We start from the raw sequence: 14,314 nt of genomic DNA, 5'->3' as shown, positions 1-14,314 counted from the left end.
TGAACATTTTCCTCCAAAGACCAGGAAAAAGCAAGGACAGCTGCTCTTGCAACAAAGCAAAAAAAAATAAAGACAAGTCAGAAATAATAAAAGATATAAAGCTCCATTAATAGATTAGATGACTAAATTCTATGATCTGAATGTGTTCCTCCAAAATTCGTGTTGAAACCCAATACCCACTATGGTGGTATTAAAAGGTGGGATCTTTTGGGGAGTTATTTAGTTAAGGGGCCCCTCCTTCATGAATGGGATTAGTACTCTTATAAAAGAGGCTGAAGGGAGCTCCCTGATTCCTTCTACTGTCTGAGGATGCAGCAAAAAGGCACCATCTTTGAAGCAGAGATGATCCTTCATCAGACATTGGTGTCTTGATCTTGAAGTTCCCAGCTTCTAGAACTATAAGCAATACATTTTTATTGCTTGTAAGTTACTCAGTTTATGGTATTTTTGCTACTTCAGCAGGAATGGACTAAGACAGTAGATTCTTTAGGTTTTTTTTTTTTTAGAGTCTTCAAGAATTTTTAAGTCGAAACAAACTACTAGAATCAATAAGTGAATTAAGAAACTGCGAAGTATAAAAGTTTCAAGATACATGATCAAAGTTTCAATACATAAAAATCCACTGTGCATCTATCTACCTAATAGCAGTAAATTTTCACAATAACTTTCAAATTGCATTTACAGTAGCACCAAAAATATAAAAATACTTGGGAATAAAATTAACAGAAGACATATATAAGACTTCTAAGCCAAACACAACACATTGCTAAGAGAAATGAAAAAATGAGTTCATATTTATAGATAGGAGCTCTCAATATAGTTATCAATTGTATGCAAGCTAAATCATAATCCCGAAAGGATTTTTAATAGAAACTGACTGACTGATTCTCAATTTTATGTGACAATGTGAAAGATTTAGAATAGCCAAAACAAATTTTGAAAAGAACAAAACTGGAATACTTACACTACCAGATTTCAAAAGACAAACTCTAATACTACAGTAATTAAGACAGTGTCATATAGGCATAAAGCTAGATAAATTCATCAACAAAAATGAATTAAGAGTGCAGAAAAAGACCCACATTTTAATGCTTATATCATTTTTCAAAATAATGTGAAAATCAAATTCTCAGAGAATTTCCTTATTCTTAGGAAATACACACTGAAGTATTAGGGATAAAGAGGCATGTGTTCCTCTTACTCTCAAAAAGTTCAGAAAAAAAATATGTGAATCTATACAAATATATACAGAGACTCATTAAAAAATGGAGAAAATTGTGAAAGCTGTTGAATCTGACAAAAGGTATAAAAAGGTTCCTTGTAGTACTCCTGCCACTTTGTTTCTGAGTCTGAAATTATGGCAAAATTAAGTAATAAAAAATATGTATAGTACAATTAGAGTGCCTGCCCTCAAGGTCTTATAGCACCAAGGTTCAGTGGTAAGCATATAGGAGACAATCAATGTTTATTAAAGGTAACAATGTCTGGCTTTCTTTTAGAGAAGAAATATAAAAGTTGTAGTGGAAAGCACCTCTTTAACTTCAGAACTACTTTTTTTCATTTGTTTTTTTATTATAGAGTTACCTTTCCTGTGTGAGAAACTCCTCATTCTTCCCAGGCTTCAGTACTCACTCCCTTGAACTCCTACTGGATTGCCTAAAACTTTGATTTGGCCCTGATCACATACTATTTTAAATTATTTTGTCTCTATGTACATATCCCATTTCCTAACTGGGCTATAAGCCCTGTGAAGACAGGAACCACTTATATATACCATTTAGTATTTTCAGTAGCTTAGTATCCTAAACATGCTAACAATGCTTAGTAATTAGTGGTTAATATGATGACTTTTCAGCTATTTTAATAGACAAGAAAATAATTTCGACTAAAAATGCTACCTGAAGTTTTCTTCCTGTAATTGTTCTAGTTGTAATTGTGCATGAAAATACTTTTTAGCGACCACTGTGTTTGGATCTTCAAAAGAACCATCCAACTGGTCAAGTTTTTCATTCATCATCTCATTTTCAGAAACCAGTGAATTCTTTTCATCTTGAAGTGCAGTCACCTAAGAAACAAACATACAAATATAAGCATCAATAGCAAAAAAAAAAAAAAAAAATCTTAGAGTCACATTCTAGATTCTAAATCTGACTAAGCCATTAAATAGCTTAGTTAATCACACTAGATGATTTCTAAGGATCCTTTCACTTTGGAATTCAGAATCTAAGAGGTTGTATCAATAATAACAACAAAAAAAATCAAATCAATACATATATGGTAAAAACAAAGAAAGAATATTTTTTAAATGTTATGGTTGCCTTAACTGAGGAAATGTTAAGTCTCTAAAATTTGATGTGTAAAAGGAACATCAAATGATAAATATCGTCTATTTAGGTATAAACTCTTTTTCAGGATGCTGTCACTTACTATGCCAAAATATACACGTATGTTCAAAGTTGCCATTTTGAGTTCATTTTAAGTTTATAGTATAAAATTATCAGTCACACATCACATATTCAAGAAACGAGCAGACTTGATTAATGAACCAGTAACAAAAAGTTAAACTGCTTCCATTTGCGCACTAGGACTGTTTGCTTATGTTTAAAAATGGATAAAAATATCTAAAGTAAAGCCAGGTACAGTAGCTCACACCTGTAATTCTAGCACTTTGGGAGGCTGATGTGAGAAGATTGCTTGATCTCACAAGTTCGAGACTAGCCTGGGTTTGGTGAGACCTCATCTCTACAATAAATAAAAAAGTTAGCCAAGCATGGTGGCGCATGCTTGTGATACTCAGTGATCTATCACAGAAACAAAGAACAGAGTGTCATATGTTCTCACTCAAAAGTGGGCCTTGAACAATTATCATAATACTATAAAAAACGGGTTGGCAGTAATGGGAAACTGCCAGGGGAGAGGGGGATGGGATTGGCAGTTAAGGGAAACTGCCAGGGGAGGGAGGGGTACACCTCATCTACAAGAGTACCTGCATAATGAACATTTGTATACCTAACCGTGAATTGTACCCCACATTATAAAATAAAATAAAATAAAAAAGACCCTTACAGTAGAAATTAAACTATTAAGTCAATTAAGTAAAAGATGTTGAAGGTCTTTCATAGAAGCACACCACAGGGTAAGGGTGAGGCACAGAGAAAAGAAAAGAGTATCTTATTCGAGCTTGAGGGTAGAGACTGTCAATGATAGAAGAGAAACAACACCCTCGGTTTTCAAAACGTATTTAGAGATAGGAATCCTCCAAACAAGGAAAAAAAACAAAGGCAAGGGCAAATTTCAGTTATGAACACCCGGTAAGTAAGCAAACTAGATACTATCCCTATGTTTTGGTGATTCCAGAGCCATCTCTATCACAGACCTGAGGGAGAAGGAGTGGGGAATATGCAAATTTCCTGGATCAATCCCAGAACCATGACTTGGAATCCTAGGTGGTTCCTGGCATCTCCTTTAACAAGATCCTGTGGTGATATGGTCTTTAGGTTCACTTTGCACCTGCTTCTATCCCTGTTTGGAATTTCTGTATTTTTTACCAAAAACCAGATCAGATACTCTTTATTATTTGTTACAAACACGTAAATCTTTTAATGCAGAATCTTGTGTTCTTTATTGAATAAGAATTTCTCAGAAAACTGTACGGAGATCCCATGAGACTTATAGGTTTGAAAATAACCATTTCAGGTATTTTGCATATGTGTGAGGGTATGTGTTACAACAGTAGTTAGGAAAGATGCAAAGGAGAACAGAATTTCCCCCTGTACTTGAGACGTTTACTTCATTCAAATACAGAGGACTGGTTTTTTTTTTTTTGAGTTGGAGTCTCACTCTGTTGCCCAGACTGGAGTGCAGTGGCACACTCCCGGCCACTGCAGCCTCGACCTGCTGGGTTCTGGCGATCCTTCCGCCTCAGCCTTCCAAATAGCTGGAACTACAGGCACTGTTTTTTAAAGATGAAATTAGAAGACCTGAATTCTAATGCTGCCACCACCCTAAATAGTTAGACACCCTGACCCAAGTTTTTCCCTTTTCATTATTTGTAAAACCTTGAGGGTTGGAAATATTACCCAGCCCTGTCATTTTATATATTACTTTATCTAGCAAGGATAATGCTACCACAATCATTGCTCCTTGTCCTATGCTTTCCAGAGAGTCAGCTATTTAACTCATTACTTGAACAAAAAAACGTAACTAACACACAGCATATGATGAAGGTACACAACCTTTTATATACCCTTTTCTAGATTTATGCAAAATTTAACATTTATATTTTTATATAACAGTAACAAGATAAGCAAACATACACACAGCACTTCTGTGCCAGACTCTGGCTTTATATATACTAATTCACTTAATCCTCACAACCACTCTGGAAGATATTTACCATCATCACTCCATTTCTCAAATGAGAAAGCTGAAGTATAGAGAAATTAAGTAATGTGCCTGAGAGTGTAAAACCAGTTAGTAACACAGTTAATGGTTAAGTGAGTAGATTGTCAAACAAAGATACCTGTATTCAGAACCTGAATAACACAGCCAGATTCTGAATACAGGTATCTTTGTTTGACAATCTACTCACTTAACCATTAACTAGTGTTGCTCATGCCAAGTTTATTTTGCCAACACGTATGTGCATATGAACACGAGGATTATATACACAAATGTTCATATGTAGATACATGTTAGCAAAAACTTGGCATGAGAGACTACATACATATATATGAAACAGAGAGACAAAGAGTATGTACTTCAGTTTATTGAGGGTTAGGCACTACTAAATACTTCCATAAATTAACTCATTTAATATTCACAAACACACTATGAAGTAGAGACTTTAGTATTCCAATATTACAAAAAAAAAGAAAACTGAGTCTTCATCTAAATAAAAATCTACAATCAGTGGAATAATTTTCTCAAAGGAATGGGCCAGAAAACTTCAACTCTTGGAAAATATTTATAAAATTTATACTTGAATATTTAAGCCTATAATAAATTGTTTTAATGTTCCTTCTGTGAAGTAAAACACAATCTACAAAATACACTGCCCGTTAATTAAAATAAAAAAACTTTTGCCAACTTAAAGATGAAATTTTTCTCAGCTCAGAGTTTTTTTCTGTACCTGCATGTCCAGTTCTTCACATCTTTGCCTCAGTTCTTCTTTTTCTGCTAGTGCTTCCTGAAGTTCTTCCAAGACCCTTTTAAGCTAAAATATAAAATGTTCAAGTTATTAGTAAATCACATTTTGGCACAAATAGAAAGATATCCTCATGGCTGGGTATGGCGGCCCACTCCTATAATCCCAGTGCTTTGGAAGGCCAAGGAAGGAGGATCACTTGAACCCAGGAGTTAGAGGCTGCAACCTGCAATATGCTATGATTGTGACTCTGCACTCCATCCTGGGTGACAGAGCCAGACACCACCCCCTACCCCAATCCCTCCACACATTTCTCTCATAATACACATTTCTCTCATAATACATATACACATTAGGACTGAAAATGTTTTTTTTAATTTACCTGATAACAAATGAGTCTTAACTTGTTGTCTTTGTGTGATTACACAGCCTCATTAACATTTAAGACTATGGTCCCAAAGAAATAAAACAGTATGTACATCTTAGTGAAAAATTTTTTTGAGTATTAGAGGAAGCACTCTTTAGTTTCATCACAGAAAAAATTAGAAAGAACACAGCATGTTTAAACAGATTTTTTATTTAAAAAATTTAATTCGAAATACTCCTTGAGATGATTGATGACATCGGTAAAAAAGGATTTCTAAAAATATAAGAGAAAAAGTACTCGATGCATTTGCCTCCCCTCTTATCCTTTCCCCTACATCTCATATTGGGTTATAAATTGTAACAGAGTGACTTTCCCCCCTATAAAATAGTCCTGAAGTAGAACTGGAGAAAGGAGCCTGGAGTTTAGTGCCTTTGAGCTGTTTCTTCAACATCAAGTGAGAGGATAGCAACAGTGACAAAATATATTATCTTATTAGATAAAATAAGACTTAGTAGATTTTTTTTTAGCTGTCTACTATTTAACTGTGGAACCACATAGCATGGATCAAATACGCATTATTAATATCAGAAAGAACATTCAATGCCACTCAACTCTTCGAGCATGATCACAAAAAGTCTGGAGGCCAACACTACTTGCATTCATGAAGGAATACATAACAATATGCAATTGGGAACTGCAAGGAAGAAAATATTCTTGTGTATCTGTAAGCTTCACAACAGCAATTGGCAAAAGAACTGTTTCACTGTTTCTATGTTTTCCTCACATACTAAGATACTCACCTGTTGCTCTAATTCTCCAACGGCATCATTTGTGGGAGAGTTCAATGTTTCTTTACTCATCAACTAGGAAATTAAGATAATAGAATTAAACACAATAGTGAGACGTTTATGAAGTAAAAATATATTTACTTGAAAGGACAGTCAAATGATTTATATTTAGCTTTCCTTGTCTTAATTTTATGATGCTTAGAACACCCTTCAAATGAAAATTGTATTCGAGTTTTAATTTAACATAACATTAAAGCATATTAGTGAGGACACTGTAAGTCAAATATGCAGATATATTCAAAAATACTCATGTACTAAGCAATTTCACCACAAGTTCTAAAAGATTCATTACTGAATAAACGACATTAATTTTACAGTGAGTCTTATATATCTTAAATTCATACTTTTTAAATGCAGTATTTAAGTTAGTGATATGGCAAAATTCCTAATTTGAGAAGTCAACTTTAAAAGGATTTATAACTATATGAAAAAAAGATCCTGTAAAACAACTTTTCCACATGAAAGGCAAATTATTTCTATATAGTGATGCTCTGAATCCAAGAAAACAATGCAAACTCAGAGTACACAGACTACTAAAGCCCTGTATGATGTCTCCCCCTAAATTATACACACATTCCAAGCTGTTTTTCCTCACTAATCCCTCATTCTACTTTTCCTCAGATCTCCTCTGCACTCAATTTCATCTCAATCTTTTATCCTGATATTATAAGAATCAACACTGTACCACATGAATTCTGCATCCCAGTCCAACTTAGATAACCAGACTAGCTTAAATCCAGTTACCTGGCTCCAAAACCTAGATACCACCATGTTTGCTCATAGTTCTAATATTCTGAAAATGCATATGGTATATATAAACTATCAGGAAAGACTGCTTTAATTGGCAGAAAAAAAAGAGAATAAAATTCCTGTCTGGTCAGAGTCTGTTTATCCTGCTTTTCCTGCTTAGCTGAAGTTATTTAAAGGAACTTGGCAATATTAATTTATCAGATAGCTTTTAACATATAGAGTACTAAAACTGGGTTGGACAGCCTTTTAAAATTTGGGGGAGGAGAACAAAGGAAGACTCACTCGCTAAAGGTAAGTAAACCCACTGCAAAGGGCAAGTTTACGTAAGGAGAGACTCACGTCTATAAAATTTATATGAAAAGTATTATATAATTTGGTTTAAGACTTTCATATTTATATGAACATGAAATAACTTACCTCTTGAATAGCAGTCATGACCACATGTTGAACAGACTCTTCCAATGTCATTATATTTTGAATGTGCTCTATAATTAAAAAAAAAAAAAAATCAAATCTGGAAAAAAAAATCTACTCTTTACACATCACAATTTAGCTATCCAATTAACAAAATATAAAAAGTCATTTACCACAGATAATCCTTTATGCAAATACATTATTTTTCCACTAGTAATGCCCATTGAAAATAGACTAGAAAATGTTCATATAAATATTTTTAAATATTTTAATTTTCTCCTAAAGAAAAAACTCTCTAATTTTCTTACAAGAAAGAAAAAAAGAAGAAATTGCTATCAATCGTTAAATAACTATGACAATACTTATCTAATCTTAGTTCCAGAAAAAATCATTGTATCACCTATGTAGTTCATTCCAGGAAGACTTTCAAAGAAGGCACTCATACAGCCTCCTAGAAACATCTGCCCATCATTCACTAAGTCTTATATATCAAGGGAATCCTTGAATCTCACCACAAATGTACATGCAGTTAAGTCAATGTGATTCTGACTTGACAGAAAATGAGAAACTATGAGAAAGAGTCCTTCATGTATTTGCAGATCTAAGTCTACTTCAACTGTATGTTCTCCAGCTACAACAATTTTCCAAAAATGTTAAGGTTTTATTATTTTCTATTATACTTATCTTATTGTTTTAATAATCAGAAACCTTCTAAAAGTTCTCTAAATCTTTCCTTTATTTGTAAGAGAGACGTGAACAAAGATTCTGATAGATTCTAATATTCACTCATCCACTAAGGGCTAGGGAAGAAAAAAAATTAATTAGAGAATGCACAGGCACTAGAATTATTTCCTTTAAGTGGTTTTTCTGGATAATGGAGTGTTTTAAGTCTGCTGAAACCTTCACAAAAATAATATTCTTCCCCACCAAGATACACAGGGTATTGTTAACCAAATCAGTCCATTCTATCAATTCTCACTGCAAAGCACAAGAGTATAGAAGATAGGTCATAATCTACATGTGTTCTGTTTTAAAATTTTAATTATTAGTTTTTAAATATATTTGCTTACACCTAAAATTTGAGAACCCAGACACATATCTCAAAAAATATTAGAAAGTATTGATTTTTTAAATAACAAAAATAAAACTATTTCTTTATATTTACTACTTGCTAAACTTTTATTTAAAATCTAGAAACTGAATTGCCTTTTAAAAATATGAGAACATAATTGCTTACTGGTTAGGAGTAAATTGTTAAAATATTATATATTAAAATACCAAAATTTGAGGGATGTAAAAAATCATCACTTTAAGGAAAAATTCTAGCTTAAAAAAACAATTACAACTTAAAATATGAACAGCTGGTTAATTCATAAGAAAACAGAATGAGATAAAAGAACAAAATTAAACAGTAAAAACAAAACAGAACTGAAACCAGAAGTTGGTTATTTGAAAAAAGATTAATAAAACTGGCAAACTTGGTAAGATTAATTAAGCAAAAGTAAATTACATATAACCAGTAATTAAAATATAAACAAAGCATGAATCAAAGAAAAAATAAAAAGAATCACAATTATAACAGAAAATGACTAGGTTTATAAATGAATTAATACTACTTGTCAATTTGAAATTATTTAGGGAAGTTTTAACATTCCATGAGCAAATGTCTCTCCGTTTTATGAAAAACATAATACACAGATCTTTGACATTATTTCTAGGTAAAAAATAAAAACCTATAGAGAAGTACTGACTTGCTCTAAAAAAAAAAAAAAAACAAACAACCCCCAGCTATTTAATGGTAGAGATGAACACATATAAAAATTTTCTTTCTGATACTCAGTCACTGGTTTACATTTTAGAAACCTTTATGCCAACCCGTAATAGTAAATCTTAACACTGTCTAATATAGCAATATAAGTTGTTTCTCAAAAGTGGAAATCTTCACATGATTGAAATTAACTCACCTTGCTTCTTTTCACAGTTGACTGCACAACCTAATATAAGCTGGAGCAACCTCCCAAGCTGCACAGAATCTGAACATTCAGTTATTTGGTTTAAGTCAGGGATAAGTGCTTCAGAAATCTGCTGCCCTAAAAACTGCAATAACAAAATAATAACTTAGATCACTCATTTATGTAGGCGATAAAGAATTCACCACATTTAATATTATTACAAAAATAAATTATAAATAAGTTCATGAAATGACTCAAATTAACAAATGACAAACCAATAATTATTGATTAAAACCAGTTAGTAATGTTCAGGCAACCTCCCAAAATTTTGAGTAATCAATCAAAAGCAACTATATTTTGATTTGTAATTATATCTTTTTTGCACTGCTAGAGATAGGAATCTGTTTAAGAAGCACCTGGCCTAGTCCACTATGACAAAACTTATGCCTGTCTATTAAATAATAAATAGGTTTATGTTAACCTAAAGGATAGCCATAATATTTTGATATGTGATCACTTGACAGAGAGTAACAATATAAACCACTGCACTTTTACAAATGAACAACAAACCTAATGAATTAATTTTTTCCCTGGTCTTATCTTTCCTTTTAATTTTTTGCTTGTCATTTCCTGGCATTAAAAAAAGCTTCAAAATGAGTTTTAGGCATGTAATAAATTGAAAAATGTCAGGGTATTAAACATTTTTGAAAGAAATTACAAGTTTAATTGTGTGATAAATTTAAATAAAAACAAAAATAATTTGATAGCAAAGTCAATCCAAAAGTTTCCAATCATTAAGCAATATACTTCTTATATCAAAAAACCATACTAGAGAACTTGTTATGATGCTGAACAAAGAAAAACAAATTATTTAAAATCTAATATGACTTTAATAATACTTCCATTTTGCATTTTGTCCAATTCACTTGCACGAGCATAATATTACAGTATGCCTTTGCTATTGTTTACCTTAGACATACATGTCAAAATATTTTAAGTAGAAAATTACTTCAATTAATTAGAAAGTCTACTTTATAACATTGCACAATATCAAATCACATTAAAAATGAAGGCAATTCAGTCGGGCTCGGTGGCTCAGCCTGCAATCCCGCGCCTTTGGGAGGCTGAGGTGAGTGGATTGCCTGAGCCCGCGGGTTCGAGACCCGCCTGGGCAGCGAGACCTCACCTCTACAATAAATAAAAAAAAAAATTAGCTGGGCGTGGTAGCGCATGCCTGTAATTCCAGCTACTTGGAAGGCTGAGGCGGAAGGATCGCCGGAGCCCGGCAGGTAGAGGCTGCGGTGGCCGGCAGCGGCCACTGCACTCCAGTGTGGGTGACAGAGTGGGACTCCAACTCAAAAAAAAAAAAAAAAAAAATGAAGGTAATTCTATTTGAAAATAATAAATCTGAAGAGTATCAATACATAAACAAAGCTAATTTGTAAATCAATATATCTAAGCTTAAGCCTGTTTATTTTCATAAAATTTGAATGTTCTAAAAATTATGACTTACATTACAGTTAAATGTTACAAAGAAAAAGCCAAATTTTTCAGTGTCAATATTTATCATATAGTATTTTGTATTTAAACAAAGTCAGATATTTTTCATACCTCATGATAATAACTCATAATTCCTTGAAGGATCTTCTTTAAATTACTAGCCTAATGTAAAAAACAAAAAGAAATTCTTATTTCATATTAATAATGAAAGAAAAATTATGCCAACATTTTCAAAAAAAATTTTCCTAATAAAAATTACAAAAAAACCCCATTATAGCTCTATAATAGCAAATACATGATCATTTACAATCAGAGATTTAACCAATGTTTAATGAACTAGGGTGATTCTATTTAAAGTGAGCCACAATGAAGTCAAGTGCCCACTTTAAAGATTTATGTATTAATCATCTCCACCACCAGCCATGAGCAAGTTAGCAGGGTTTAGATTTTCTCTCCTGTCACAAATAACTAGAAAACAAGACAAAATAACATGAAACAAATGTTTTCAAGCTTTAGACAACAGGCAGTATAAAACTGCTTTCTGAACGAAGGAAAACCAAAAAGATGAGTCTACACTAGCCCAGGATTTCTGTCTTGAGACAATTTTCAATTTTAGACTACAGCAGTAGTCCCCAACTTTTTTGGCATCGGGACCAGTTTCGTAGAAGACAATTTTTCCACGGACCGGGGGTAGGAGGGTGGGGAAGCTTTCGGAACGATTGAAGCGTCTAACACTTATAATGTACTTTAATTGCATTATTATTACATTGTAATATATATGAAATAATTATACAAATCACAATTTAAAAAACAGAGGTGCAGACAGAAGTGGTAAATAAAATAACGGGTGAGCCACGTGCAGACTAAAATAAGTGTCAGATTCTGACAAAGTCTGCCACCAGATGCAGTTGTACAACTGAAGTATCAACTCAATTGCCACTCACTGGTAGCGTTTTGATATGAGTCAAGCAACTGACTTATTTGATATGCAAGCAACTGCTTTATTATGGTATCTGTGCAGTAAACCTGATGGCTAATGTTCATCTGTATTTGTAGCCACTCCAAACGCTAGCATCATCACCTCAACTCCACCTCAGATCATCAGACATTAGATTCTCATAAGGAACACTCAACCTAGATCCCTCACATGTGCAGTTCACATTAGGGTTCATGCTCCTATTAGAATCTAATACTGTCACTGATGTGACAGAACCTGGAGCTCAGGCGGTAAGGTGAGTGGTGGGGAGTGACTGTAAATACAGATGAAGCTTTGCTGGCTTGCCCACTGCTCACCTCCTGCTGTGTGGCCCAGTTCCTAACAGGCCGCAGACCAGGACCAGTCCGTGGCCCAAGGGATGGGGACCCCTGGACTACAACATAGGGAGACAGAAACCAAACAAGAGACAGACATCAGAAGTTCAGAAAGGCCAGGATAGTTAGAATTCACAGGGCAGACAGATGAAAAAATGGGAGCTATGAAGAGAAAAGAGTTCTGGATATCTCGTGTAATGGCTTATTTGACTTTTTGGCTAAATAACAATTTGCATGTGCATGGAATAAACTTGGTGTTCTTTCCAAAGAAAGAACAATCCAGGGAACTATAAACTGAACAAATCCCAAAGATTACACAGGCCCAGAAATGTCTGAAATTCCCACTGGCAGAGTGAAGACAATATGCTATAGGCAAAAAGTATTCACTAAGGCCCCCAAAAGGTCACAGCTTAGTAGTAGATCTAACTTACTCCTGGAAGGAAGAGTAACTTTGGATCTGCCCTCTGCCACAGCCTAAAAACATGGCTTGAAAGGATCAAACTTATTTACAAGTATCTTAACTGCTTGCAAGAACAAAGTCCAACACTCTTCAATGGAAAAAAAATTTAAAAGAACTCAATAAAATTCAAAATATCTAGTATCCAATAAAATATTACAAACATAGGGCCAGGTGCAGTGGGTCATGCCTGTAATCCCAGCACTTTGGGAGGCTGAGGCAGGAGGACTGTCTGAGCCTAGGAGTTCAAAGACCAGCCAGGGCAACACAGAGACTTCATTTCTACCAAAAACAATAAAAAATAAAAATTACTACACGTAAAGAAGCAGGAAAATGTGGACCAAAATCAAGAGAGAATTCAGTTACCAGAAATGGTCTCAAAAGTGAAAAATGAAAGAATTAGAAGAAAATATTAAAACTGCTAATTTTAAAGTGTCCAAGAATTTGAACAAAAATATGAACATAAGGAAAGAAGTAGGAAAAAAATGTTTTAAAAGAATCAAATTTAGATTGACAAATTGGATAAAAATGCAAAACCCAACTCTTAGGTGTCTACATGAAACACTTTCAATATAAAGACACAGATTTCAAAAAAATGAAAAAAGAAATACTGATGAAACATATAATCCTAACAAAGCTATTGTGGCTACATTAATATCAGACAAATATTACTTCAAATCAAGGAAGGTTACCAAGGATAAAGAAAGGCATTTTATAATAATAAGTGAAGTTCATTCCTCAAAAAAATACAAAAATATTATGTGTAATAAACCTAATAACAGTAATACAAAATACACGAAGTAAAAATTAACAGAATAGAAAGGAAAAATCAACAAAACTACAAACATTAAAGATGTAAGGATTCTTCTCTTTGTAACTGATAAGATTTAGACAGAAAATTAATAAAGACACAAAAGATATAAACAGCACTATCAACTACATGTTGTTTTCAAATGCACATGAAACATTCCCCAAGATAGACCACGTGTTAGGTCATAAAATAAGTCTCGGTAAATGTAAAGGAATATCTCAATACAGAGTATGTTCTCAGACCCATAGGAAAAGAGTAAATAGAAAGATATCTAGAAAATCCTTAAATATTTTTAATTTGAATTACCTACTTCTAATTTGCCAGTAGGTCAAAAGAGAAAAAATAAGGAAAATAATCAAATATTGTGAACTAAATGAAAATAAGAGCACAGTATGTCAAGAAGTGTAGGATGTGGCTAAGGCAGTGTTTAATATTAAGTGAAAGGACCTAAAATTGGTTATTTAAGATTCCACCCTAAGCATCAAGAAAAAGAAGAACAGATTAACTGTGAGAAAGGAAATAATAAAGATCAGAGAGGAAATGAAACAGAAAACATAAACTAATTCTCTAAAAAAATAAAAGAATAAAATTGAAAAATATCTACCCAGACTTATCAATGAAAATAAACACAAATTACCAATAGCAGGAAAGGAAAAGGAAACATCACTAAAGATCATATAGTCATTAGCATATTATTAGCATAATAATTCAGTTAAGAACTGTATATCAACAAACTACACAATCTACATCAAATAAAC

At 33.1% G+C, this 14,314-nt stretch overlaps 1 protein-coding gene across 1 annotated transcript in view; it reads right to left on the bottom strand.

Moving 5' to 3' along the window:
* The window catches only part of HOOK1 (hook microtubule tethering protein 1), a 58,498-nt gene that overhangs the window by 30,779 nt on the left and 13,405 nt on the right, over positions 1-14,314 (bottom strand). Inside the window, exons 4-9 of the mRNA XM_021710430.1 lie at positions 11,089-11,139; positions 9,490-9,622; positions 7,529-7,596; positions 6,314-6,376; positions 5,132-5,215; positions 1,899-2,065 (exon numbers count right to left, since the gene is read on the bottom strand). Of these exons, the coding sequence (XP_021566105.1) occupies positions 1,899-2,065; positions 5,132-5,215; positions 6,314-6,376; positions 7,529-7,596; positions 9,490-9,622; positions 11,089-11,139 (566 nt within the window). The remainder of the gene's footprint in view (positions 1-1,898; positions 2,066-5,131; positions 5,216-6,313; positions 6,377-7,528; positions 7,597-9,489; positions 9,623-11,088; positions 11,140-14,314) is intronic.

This window comes from Carlito syrichta, unplaced genomic scaffold, assembly GCF_000164805.1.
Source record: "Carlito syrichta isolate Samal-C Ts95f unplaced genomic scaffold, Tarsius_syrichta-2.0.1 Scaffold288945, whole genome shotgun sequence".
NCBI lineage: Eukaryota > Metazoa > Chordata > Mammalia > Primates > Tarsiidae > Carlito > Carlito syrichta.
Note: the sequence above shows the minus strand (reverse complement) of the source record. Positions and strands in the feature narration are given on the sequence as shown.